Consider the following 12,427-nt stretch of genomic DNA (forward strand, 5'->3'; position numbering starts at 1 on the left):
TGGCTACATGCTATGTTGGTATAGCCCTGTAGCATTAGCTTTGGCTACATGCTATGTTGGTCTAGCCCTGTAGTATTAGCTTTGGCTACATGCTATGTTGGTATAGCCCTGTAGCATTAGCTCTGGTTAAATGGCATGTTCATGTAGCACATTAGCATTAGTGGCACACTCATGCCAATGTTTATGATTGGTGCTTTGGGGTTAGCACAGCTAACGTTTCAGTTAGCGGTAACTGCATTTAATTTTATTTTGAAATGTTTTAATATTTATTGATGCTCTGGAACAAAACATGAGCTAAACTGTAAATAGAATTACAGCAGTTCAGGCAGTTTTTGAGGTTTCAAACATCATTAGTTGGAATTTATTGTCAATAGTCCAAATTCTTATAGGAAATGTTTCATAATAACCGTAAACGATCTGATAAATGTCCATCCTTTGTTGTCCTTAAGTCACTTTTGTAGCTAATTTTTTTACCCATCTGTGGAAACCTGGCTGTTTTGAAACGTTGCCTGAATTTTTCCACGTTTGTTTTTTTTTTTGGACCCGTTTCTGCAGCATGTTGACCAAATGTCCCCTGTTGGGACGTTTTGTCCCTTTCTCCCATAAAACGAGACGACGTCCCACATCTTGTGCAGGACAGACGCTATTATCGGATTTGGCCGACGTCCAGCCAGACATAAACTCTAATGAGCGCTGCGTTTAAAATCAATCAAACTGATTGGCCGCCACACGATGCTTTTAGCATTTTGCTCCATGTTCTGCTCGTCTGTTGCCGACGGAAACGACGTTTAGTGAGACCAAATCTGTCTGGATTTTACTGCTTTAGTGTAATAAAATCTGAACTGGCCTGCAGAGAGAAAGCAAGAATATATTGTTATATTATTATTATTATGACTGAAATCTGTTTTTTTTAATGTCTGACTGTAAAAAATGAACTAAAACGGTGAAAAACTCCTGCAGTCAAAATGACTCCTGTTGGGTAGAAATGAATGTGTTTCATTTTCTATGTTGGCTAAAAATGTTCAGTTTTAGGAAAACCCTAATCTGGATTATTTAGTTTTATTCAGAGGGATTACATCTCACTGAGACGTCGCTTTATGATGTTCCAGCTGCTATTGATCAATAACGACTGTGTTTGTTAGTTTTTATTGGTAATCTGTAAACTATTGTTTAGTTTCTAATAATACTTCTAGTTTTTTCATATTATGGTTCGTTTTTAGGTGCAGAATTTAAAATGGTCGCTATGTAAACATTGATTTGGTAATAAATACTCAAAAAAAGATCAAATAAAATAAAAAAGTTGAACGACCAACTCTGGTGTTTTCTTCAAACTTTTGTCGTCGCCATTTTGTTTCGCCATTTCAAAAAGGTTAAATAGATTCATAAACACCAAACAAAAAAAAGATTTTATATGTATAATTTCAGTTTGTTTCAGTTCCAATTAATTCCAGTTTTTAAACTTTAATTCCTGTTTTTATTTATTTCACTTAACAAAAATATTTTCCCAATTTCAGTTTTTGTTTTTTGTGGTTTTTCCTGTTTGAAAAACTGAACTTGTGTCTGAGTTTAACTCTGCTGATATGAATTAGCCTATCAGGAGCTCACAGCATCATGACATCATCATCTGGGATTCCCAGGATTATTTAAAGACACAGTAATCTTACGGACAGGAAGTAAGTTTTCAACTCGCACGGAAGTTTTCAGCTGTGTGAAAGTTTCTGTTTCCGTCTCCGCAGGCGGCCAGGAGCGTCTCAGCGCGCCGATGAGTGAAGCTGGAGTCCTGAGCATCCGCGGCCCGCAGCAGCAGTGAGGTATCTCCAGCCGACACGGCGCAGTTCTGTCAGCAGCCAGCAGGGGGCGGAACCGTTTTACAGCCGCTTTATTTATCGGTGGTGGAGAAGCAGGAGTGCGTGTTGGTGACCTTCTTCTTTCTTCTGTGGAGGATTTATTCTGCAGATAAATGTCAGAAAATCCCTCCTCTGCTGTAAAATATCAGTATTTTATTTAGCAGAAGAAAGACGACCAATGTTTGTAGAGCTTTACTCTTTATGTGCAGATATTTAAAAAATCACGTTAAAAAAACTCCAAAAATTGAAAGCACAAACTATTTATCCTTTATTAACCAGATTTTTGTGCTTTTATTTAGATTTTATAGTAAATAAATCAGAAACGTCCAGTGATTTTTACTCCATTCTGGCTCCTGATGCCTCATTTTGCCACTGCAGCCAAATCTGATTTTCACATTTACTGAATTTATCCGTACAAACACAGCAACACACTCTGGAAACTAGAATCTGTTTTAATTTCACACGGCTGGAAGAATGTAACTGGACCAGCGCAGAGAAAATGACGGCTGACGGAAAAGGACCTCATTTCATTTTCCCTTTCTACGCTAAATATAACTTCTGCTCTTATAAAAAATGTGCAGTTCTAGGAAATCCCTAATCCGGATCAGTTTGTCTTATTTGGAGGGATTACGYCTCATGGAGAGAYGATGATACCATAAGCAGCAGAGCATCAGTTTAGTAAATTAGTCGATAACTTCAGGTTGTKGTTTTTTTCTCGTCGTACTGAAAACGTTTCTCACTCACTGATGTCTGTTCGGTTGCAGAATTTAATTTATTATTCTGTGATAAACATTGTAAATACGCTGACAACATGCTAGCTGACGCTAGCAGAAAGACAACGGAGCGTAACCACGGCAACCCCGTATCCGGCTCCCGGTGCTGAGAACACAAAACAATGGTTTGCAAAAATCAGACTATTTCCTTCGTTTTAGGATCGTTTCCTTCGTTATTTATTGAGTTTTCACATTTTTATTAAACTTAGAAAATATGTAAAATTAGCTTCTTTTAGCTCCTCTGAGTGTTTATTTCCTGCCTGCTGGCTGCAGGAAGGTGTTTTATTAAGCCTCTCATGATGACGACGATCGTTTTTCCCAGACGTTACTGAGAGAAACGACGATATTGTTGTTTTGAGACAATTTTCAAGAAATATAAATGTAAAGGCATAAAAAATGCAAGAAGACATTCTGACAGATCAATAAACTTTAATGTCTAATAAACATTTAACCCTGGAACTGGGAGACATTTTAAATATGCAGAATAAATAAAACAGAAAACGACAAATAAAAATGAATTATGAATATTATGTAAATAAAATTATCCTGCATAAAAGGTTTGAGACCAAAGCAGCAAACTGAAGACTTTTATCATCCAGTTTTTTGTAAAAAAGAGAAAATAAATCATTCAAATGGAAATGAATGATCTTATTTTGATTCATTGTGTGATTTATGGGTTTGCACCCAGTGTTTTCCTTAAATAAAAGATAAATCCAGAGGTTTGTGCTGCTCAGGCGTCTGAATCCTGATCCGTCGTGTCTGTACGGGATGCCCAGCTGGTTTAAATGTTCGGTGACACGCAGAGCCCAGCTGCAGTCAACAAACCTGCCTGTAAAGGTCAAACAAATCGCATTTATATTCAGTTCAAATCTACATAAATTTCCTTAATGGCTCACCAGGATTTCTGCCGTGTTGGGCTGAAGATGCAGCTTGGAGAAACGTTCATTTGGTTTCTGTGCCTGTTGGTCACAAAGGAAAAAATATTCATGCTTTGTGGTGATGAGGAAACCCAACATGACAAGAATGTGCATAACTTTCCGCCTGATTCTTTTTTATTTTTATTAATTTCGTACGCAGCCGGTAAATATGAACGATTTGTCTCGTTTTGGCTGTGATTGGTTGATCCACGAAACAAAATAACAGAAAAAACCAACCAAATACCCGTTCGGTGATCAGTTCATATAAATTTACCGATCATTGAATCCAGACTGGATTAAGAAAAGAGTGATGTTGATGAAAGTAAAATTGAATTAATTGCCACAGAGCATCACAAAGCGGCGCCTGCTGCTGGCAGAGCTCTGTCCATGTCACGGAGAAAATCTCTCCTGTTTCTTCTGTTAGGCCACATTTTGAGATGGATGTGAGCCTTTATTTCGAATGAATGGAAACGTGGCCACAGTCAGAGCTCTCTTGATTAATAAACGCACTGTTGTGACTGGTTAAAGCGTTCACTTCCTGGTTTTTGGCAGGAATGTGGTGCCATACGCATCCTCACCTGTTAATTCTTCTTCATCCATCTCCTCCTGAAATTTTTCTAGGCTTTGAATCTACGTCACGTTTCTCCAAATTTCCAGAGCGTTCAGATCGATGGTTGGTTTTACCGGATAAATGTGATTGGTTAATACGCTCATCATAATGTTTGGCAGGAATGTGACGCCATATATGGGCACCACTTCAGAAGTTGTGATAAAAGCATCCATATTTATTTTAAAATTCTTTACTGACAGAGAGTTTTTCACAGGTGATTTTGAAAGAAGGGTCTACGGAAGCTCATAAGGCACAAAAAACAGCAAAGCGATAATAAAAATCAATAAGATCAAAGCTTTGCTATTTGATCTGGTTTTTCCTGCAGCTTCATGAAGCCTCAGTCTGTGCAGACACTGAAAAGCCTTCTGGTGATTCCTGCTCCCTTTAACAATCCTCTGATAATTAATCGTCCCCCAGGTTATTAACGCGATAAGAAAGTGAGGAAAAAGACATTTTCATTCGTCTTTTTTCCATCCGTTTCTACGTAACTCTGACTTCTAAGGATGTTTGAACCTTTCAGCTTATGTTGGGTTTCCTCTTCAAACGTAAACCTGAGCTGGAAAACCCTCGTCCCAATGACAGAAACCGCACGACTCGGCACTTTTACAGCAGAGTGGGAATTAATTTATCCAGCAGAACCAGGAGGAAACATTAAAGATGAACACAGTCACATGAGTTAAGAGTCTTTTTGGTTCAGACTTTAATTCAAAATGTTTGATAACAAGCTAAATTAGCTATATTTTGACACATGCAGTTTTTGTGTCTTTATTTTGGGTATTTGAAGTTGCTAAAACGTTTTTTAATCAAAATGTTTTGTAAAATGTAATTGACTCTCAAATCAAGCCGTCTAGCTTGTGACGGGAGGCATCTTTGCTTCTGTGCACGTTTTGACATTTCTGTGTGAACCCATTGGTAACGGCAGCACTTGCGTAACCGTGGCAACACGGGATTCATTTTACAACCGATTAGCATAATAAGAGCTCAAATAAACTATGACCGTCTCATCCCAGAGGACACATTGCCCATAATGGGGTGTTATCCCCTACTCCAGCATCGTTCCAACCAGACGGCCGCTCAAAGCAAAGGAGGTGGATCAGCAGACGTGTTGCTGCTGCCTGGATGTTGACCCGTTAGCAAGTCATCACCACCGTCAGTCAGAGGCTTCTTCGGATTTATTGTAACACTGACTGCTACTGGAGCTCCTTGAAGATGTTTGGCTGACATTTAAGCAGAAGTGAAGTTTTTGTTCAGGCAGCAAACAGCTGCACTTACAGTAGCCATTATTTCTCCAAGATAATTAGCTCAAGTCCTCCTGTGAAACTCCAAAATTTAAGAAATAGTCCCTGATATAAAATTGTTGCTTGCGTAGCATAATGTTATTGGGATTATGGGGAATTAGGATTAGCTATAGCGAGATTAGAGTAAGACTCAGCTTGGAAGAGACGCCATTACTGGGAGTTTTTATCCAACGTTTCATTCGTTGGACTGAAGAATCCGCCACAACATCAAAGCAACAAATCTTACAGATACATTTAAATCATCAGGAAGAGAAAAAAATCACCATCTGAATTTAATTTGGGAGAATTTAGAACGAGCTGGAAAAGTGTTTAAAGCGTAACTGGCGTCTCATTCGGGACGGATTCAACCCGTTAGCCGGGCGCAGGGATCAGAAAACCAATTTTCCAATGAGTCCAGAGCGTATTTACTGCGACCTGAAACGAGTTTCTGCAGGAGGGAAAACAAAGTAATGCCACAAATCTTTGCTTACATGAAGCCTGGCGGGTCTCCAGGCTTTACTTGCCCCCTGCCAGGCTAATTGTTGTTTGTTTTATCCACCAGTAACTGATGGCAAATATGAACTAAAGAGAATCAAAACCATTGGACGCTTTTTTTTCCCAAAGTTTTGGCGTCACAGAACCGGCACAGTTAGCGTTAGCCTAGCCCAGGCTAGGTGAAGTAGAGTGCTAGCTAGGTAGCTAGCTGGAAAAAAGACAAACAAAAAATATATTGACCAGTTTAAGCAGGTGAGTTACAGTCCTGTCTGTGATTGGCTGGTGGTGTTGCTAATTTAGCGCAGACATGCGCTCACATCAGTCTCACTGCAAGCTCAGCACAAACGCAGCCTCAGACGCAGACGGTTGCTCTTATGATGCGCTAACATCCATGTTTTCAGAGTTAGCAAGAAGAACAGCTTCACTGTCACCGTTTAAGAATTTATCTTAAAGAATTACGTTTGTTTAAGTTTAAGCTAAATGTTTTCAGAGTTAGCAAAAGTGCTACAGCGCGTAGCAAAACGTTAGCTTTGCTATTAGCAGATTATTGTCATCATTGCTTTGGTTTATTTCACATATTGGCTTTTTCACATCAGTATCGGTCAGAGGTCTTCAACACGGGGGGCCGCAACCTCTAGGAGGCCGTGGCGGTCCTGCACCAGGGTCAAGACGTTATTATACACTTTTTTTAATTCAAATTTGTCTTTAAAGAAACATTAAAATGAAACATGTAACAAATTGATAAAATTGAGATCAAGAGATTTATTGGATAAATCAAAATCATAAATGGTTGTTTTTATGGAGCAGCTCCTGTAGCTTATTTAATCAACAACAATTCCCTTTTTAAAGTTTTTTTTTATAAAGTTGTGTGTTTGTGTCCATGAATTAGAGCAGAAGTGGAATGAGCTGAAATTCGTCCTGCTGGGTGTAAAATTGTGACAGCAGTTCGGTTCCAGCGCCGCTGCTTTTCCATTTCCCTCAGAGTTCGACAGGCGAACATTTCCTGCTCCGAGCCGCCGGGGCGCCGCCGGGGCGCCGCGCGGCAGCGTGTCGTCGTGGCGATGAAGCCGTCTGCTGGCCCAGACTCACTGCATTGATGTCTGCAGCCTGAGACGTGTTTACTGGCCACACGTGTCACCAATGCATGAAGCTTCTGGGCCGGGCCGGGTCGGGTCGGTTCCCCCGGAAAACCAAAAACATGAAACATTTTTTACTATAAATGTTAGAAACATTCTGTTTCATGAAATATGTGCAAAGAATTTCTGCAGCAGTAATGATCCAAAAAAGGTTATTTCAGTCGTTTTTATGTAATTCAGCTGCAAACTTGGTTCTTTGTTCTTCCAAGTGGATCAGCTGTTTCTCTGATTCCTTCAAAATAAAACTCAGCAAAATGAGAAATATGTTTCAAACTAAAACTTTAAAACAAAGGATCAAAGGAACAAACTCAAGAAAATAAATATTCTAAAATTTCAAATAAATAAATAATAAAATGTCACTAACTGTAAAAAATGTGTAATATAAAATCGACATTATATAATATAGAATAAAATATGAAGCTTTCGGCTGTTGGGTGTATCAACCAACCAACCAATAAACCAATGAAGTGTCATGTTTTGGGTAGTTTTCTTTGCCCACCTGCGGAACACACCTTTATCAGGAGGCAGGTGATAAAAGATAAAACAGCTTATGGTCCAGAGATGATGATGATGATGATGATGATGATGATGATGAATGTGAGTCTTCGGTCGGGGAGCCAGGAGTTTGCGGACGGTGAAGAGTCGATTTGTTCCAGCCGATATCGGAGCGAAGCGACTTTGGTTGTTCTCTTCAGGAGTCGGGGAGCGAGGCGGCCGCTGCCAGTTACTCAGCATTCTGTTGCTAGGCAACCAAAGTTGGGATTGGAGCCGAAGCTGCTTGTTACCCAGCAGGCCGTTGCTAGGCAACCAAAGAGCCAGAGCGCGAGTTGAGTCCACCAGGCTAGCTTAGCTAGCTGAGAGGTTGAGCGGATCAAGGCTTTCCTTTGCCTACGTCTCCCAGAATGCCGTGCGGTTCTGGATCAGAGTTCAGTTGACGTTCTCCATATTGAATATTCTACCAGCTGTGTTGCCTATTGATATTGTTATTGATTTATTGTCCAGCCCTAACACATCATTATCTAGTCCTATTGTCACGTTTCCTGCTAACGTTTAAAGTTTTTTTTTTTTATCTTAAGCACAAAAACCACAAAGTTTAGGAAGTTTTCTTCAGTAGCCGTCCGTCTGTCGGGAGGTTTTGTCCTTCTGAAATTTTCTCCAGTCCATCCGGGTCGTGTCGGGGCTTCAGCTTCACGTGGACATGCACAGAGACGCTCCTCGTTTCCAGAGAAACACTCGCATCCCAGGAAGAGATTGAAATCACTGGAGGCAGAATGTGTTGAAGTCGATCTGCAGAGCGAAGGGGATCCGCGCTCGTGTCTCCCGATCCACCCAGGACGCTTCATGGTTTCCACTCCCGCCCAGTCTGGACCCGCCTCGCCAGCGTTCAGCACTGGGACACAGCTAAAAGTCCGGTGGCAACGCAGAACCTCCCAGCTCGAAACGCTCCTGCATGCAGAAACCTGCCGCCATCTTGTTTCTAAGCAGCCATTCTGGTTCAGACTCGTGACCTTTAACCTTTAACCTGCTTACTGATACCTGTGGAGTCTGAGATGGAGCTCTTGGGATTTTGGTAATTTCTCTGACGTTGGGCTGAATCTGCTGGGACGGCCAGGTTGTTTGGAGATGACCTTTGACCCTTCCCAGCAGTGGTGACCAATGCTAACCAAAACGTTAGCTGCACTAATCATAAGCAGTAGTTCACTAACAAGGGAAGCATTACACCAACATGGTATTTAGGAGAAGCTAACGCTGCACCGTACCTAGCAGAAGCTAACAGTAGGTGCTAGGCTAACGTCATAATTAGCTGAACTAATGCTAATAACGCCTCCTCAGACGCACTGGAGTAACATGGCCGTCCCGTTTAAAGTGTAGCCGGTTGGTTTAGGATGATTTATTTGTCCTGAAGCTCAACTTCCTTGTTGAAACTTGAACAGAACCAGAGAGGCGTCAGATTTCAGCAGCTGGGCGATTTCTCTGTTGTCTTTGGCTGAAGACCAGGAGCCATTTCTGCTGCTAGCGCTAGGCTAGCATGTTTGTTTTGGTTGTATTTACCCAGAATGCCTTAGTCCACTTCCTGCTTGGCGTTCATTGGAAGTGAACCAGAGTTCAGTTAGCATTCAGACCTTCCCAACCGAACCGGACTTTCCAGGCAAACGGACTGGACTTGGATTAAAGCGGAGTAAACCCAGCTGGTCGGAATCCGGACTTGGATTATCCTTGGAGTATTTGTGATGATTTTCAGAAGGGAAACGGAAACGTTTCGCCGTGTGAGCTGAACGTCATGAATCTGAGCTCTGAGTTTATGATGTTTGTAAGGTTTGCAGATTGTGGGGGGGGGGTTTTTTTGCTGATGAATCATTTCAGGGTTTCTTCTTCTCTGAATTCCTGCTGAAAGGCGGTCCCTTCTCCGTCCTGACGCTCCTCCTGGGCGGAGGAAGCGGGCTCTGTGGATGTGAGCCGCTGAGTGTGAAGGCAGAGCCGCCATCCTGTCCTCGGCGGCGCAGCAGCATCTGGTCGGCAGCTGAAACCCGTTAGGAACTTCCTGCTCTGCGCCGCGGCTCCAGGACGGTGAGCAGCGTTTCGTCCGCCTGCTTTCCTGCGTCTCTCCGTCGGTTCGTTGATAAGACGCTTCGGGTTGGTAGAGCGAGCGCCCAGCCACTCTGGCCGACTCTGATTGACAGTTTAAAGGTAGAAAAGGAAAAATCTGTTTGGTTTTTAACACATATGGCTGAGATTAGTGAGTAAGCTTGAAGGCATTCAGCACTTTGCTTCGGCTCCATCTTTTTAAAATAGTTTTCCAGCCATAAAACTTCTCAGTTCACTTCCAGAAAATGTGGTTTCTGGATTTCTTTATCGTGTTTTCTATTAACTTTTAGACTTTGCTGAACTTTGATCCAAACATTGAAGTGTTTTCTCCAGTTTGAGAAGCTGGACTCCTGCAGCTGGTAAACACGGCAAAGCTTAGCAGCCTGGTGTTAACTGTGTGTGTGTGTGTGTGTGTGTGTGTGTGTGTGTGTGTGTGTGTGTGTGTTGGGGGGTCAGAGGATCTCCCACTGGGATCCTGTCGAATCACCAGACAGGAAGCCATTAAAACCTGCTGTCAGTGAGCGCGGCGATGTGTTTCCACGGCGATGAGAAATCTCCGATGCTCCTCTTGATCCGACCTGAAGACGGTGAAGCTGATCCGAACGCAGCAGATCTGGCGGTTCGAACCTGCGGCGTTACTTTGGGGCTGCGATTTCGTGCCGATGCAGGAACGTCGACGTTCCGCCCTGGACGCTCTGCAGCTGATGGCAGCGAGAAGTTTGAACTTTTCCCGTTTCATGAGAACGCAGAGCAGATCTGGGAGAGGAGGGAAAACGACTGGCGGTTTGCAACATCTGGTTTGCATCAAGCGCTTTGAGCTGCAGGAGCTTTTCAAAGTGAATTCATCTCAACGTGAAGCTGCAGCTGAATTAAAGTCTTAAAACATCATTTTCCAACGATCGTGGCTGTAAATTTCTCTGCAAATCAAAAAGAAAACGAGGCGCAAAAACTTTAATGTTTCAAACTGTCGGCTTGAAATAAAAACATTTAGTTCAGAACCATCTAGAGATTTAAAGTGTTTTCACATCCGGTGGTCCGATTGACCCGGTTTGATCCAGAACCAGAACTCCATCATCTGCTCCACCTCCAGCTGCTCTGAGTCAAACCAACCTGTTCCCCTCCCGGCCTGTGGGGGCGCTGCACCAAGAACCACTGAAGGAAACGACACAAAAACCTCAGAAGACGCTGAGAGCAACTTCCTGCTTCACCAGATGGAAACAAGATGGAGGATTTTAGCGGTTGGAGGATTTCTCTCTAGGCTAAAGACCAGGAGCCATTTCTGCTGCTAGCGCTAAGCTAGCACGTTAGCTTTGTTGTATTTACCCAGAATGCCCTGCACTCGGTCAACACATTTTTACAGTTTTGACTTTTGATCAGGTGCCAAACAAAATAATTTCAAGGACCATAAATGGCCCCCGGGCCACACTTTGGACCCCCTGCTCTAAGATCACCAGACGTGGAAAAGCGTCGCTGGGTGAGTTTCCTGCTGCGGTTGACGCGTTTTTGGCGGGAGCGCAGTCGGGAGTCGGCCGTGACGAAGCGGACGGCGGCTGTTTGTCCTCGTCGCCGATCAGAGGAACTGATGCTCGAATCGGGCGTCACATTCACGTTTCTTCAAAGAATGACTTTGTTTTTGTAAAGAACTACAGTATCAGTAAATTTATCTGCCAATCAAACTGATACTTTATCAATATTAAGGAAAATAAACTCCTATTTCTTGATGGAAAGTTACCTTTCAGTTAGTTTATCTTGTTTCAAGTGAACTGAGATATTTATACTAGAAACAATCATTAATATGTTTTATTGTGAGCTTTTATCGAATCATTTATTGCAATAAATTCCTTATAAGACTTTCATCGTCATTGTCCCAATAACTTCTAATAAATGTCTAAAAACGTATTAAACTGGGATTGTTTATGATTTTTCATGATTGATCAATAAATATGGTTAAATGCGGTTAATCACATTTACGTCCTGAAGACGCTTGTTAAAAATGGGAATGTGTTTCTGACATTATTGTTGTGCCATACAGTTTCCTAAAACAGAAATAAATATTTTTTATTGTCACTTTTATCTCGGTAGTAAAACTTTAATCCGTTTTAAGTTGATATTTCCTTAATATTGGCGAAAAGCAGCTGAATGTTTGCTTTTTCATCAATATTAAGGAAATATCTTCTTCTTCGTTGTGTTGAAAAACTGCCACTAAGTTAGTTTTACATTCAGTGTTTTAATGTATTTGCAGGAGAAACTAGACCATAAATACTTTGTGATTTTTAGTTTTAATTCTGTTCTTGACGTCATGAATGCTGTAAATTCCTCTAAGGAAGAAAAGTTTAGATTTTAATCAGCGTTTTCTCTGTTTCTGCAGCAGAAGCTGCTGTTTTCTCTGCGTGTTGCAGGAAAACTTTCCGTCATATAAAAATAAATGAACCTTTTCCTGAGTTTCTCCTTCAGTAAACTTTACCTCATCGCTTGTTGTGATTCTTTCCGTGGACCTCTAGTCTGACGCGCCGCTCCTTTTCCAGGTGGACGATCGGCCGACGCTCGTTTCCACGATGAACCGCGCTTTCAACAGGAAGAAAGGTGAGCAGAACCGGCTCCTGACGGGTCAGCGGGCTGCGCTGGTTCTGGTCCGGATCATGATGGTAAAACAGTTTCTGTTTCAAAAAGCTTCGAATCGCTGACGGGTTTCAGGAGAACAAACCAGCAGCTGGTGCAAAACCGCAAAACGACTGAAACCGCAAAACGACTCAAACCGCAAAACGACTGGAACCGCAAAACGACTG

The 12,427-nt window shown here is 42.0% G+C and overlaps 1 protein-coding gene across 11 annotated transcripts in view; it reads left to right on the forward strand.

Moving 5' to 3' along the window:
- The window catches only part of gulp1a (GULP PTB domain containing engulfment adaptor 1a), a 60,180-nt gene that overhangs the window by 20,396 nt on the left and 27,357 nt on the right, over positions 1–12,427 (forward strand). For 7 of the 11 annotated variants that reach the window (XM_017303350.1, XM_017303369.1, XM_017303353.1 and 4 more), the window contains exons 2-3: positions 1,737–1,811; positions 12,167–12,224. In XM_017303350.1, the coding sequence (XP_017158839.1) occupies positions 12,197–12,224 (28 nt within the window). In that variant the 5' untranslated portion in view covers positions 1,737–1,811; positions 12,167–12,196. Of the gene's footprint in view, positions 1–1,736; positions 1,812–1,844; positions 1,907–9,450; positions 9,624–9,724; positions 9,744–12,166; positions 12,225–12,427 lie in introns of those variants that run through there. The other 4 variants (XM_017303354.1, XM_017303361.1, XM_017303364.1 and 1 more) reach the window with 4 other exon arrangements.

Source organism: Poecilia reticulata, linkage group LG2, assembly GCF_000633615.1.
Source record: "Poecilia reticulata strain Guanapo linkage group LG2, Guppy_female_1.0+MT, whole genome shotgun sequence".
NCBI lineage: Eukaryota > Metazoa > Chordata > Actinopteri > Cyprinodontiformes > Poeciliidae > Poecilia > Poecilia reticulata.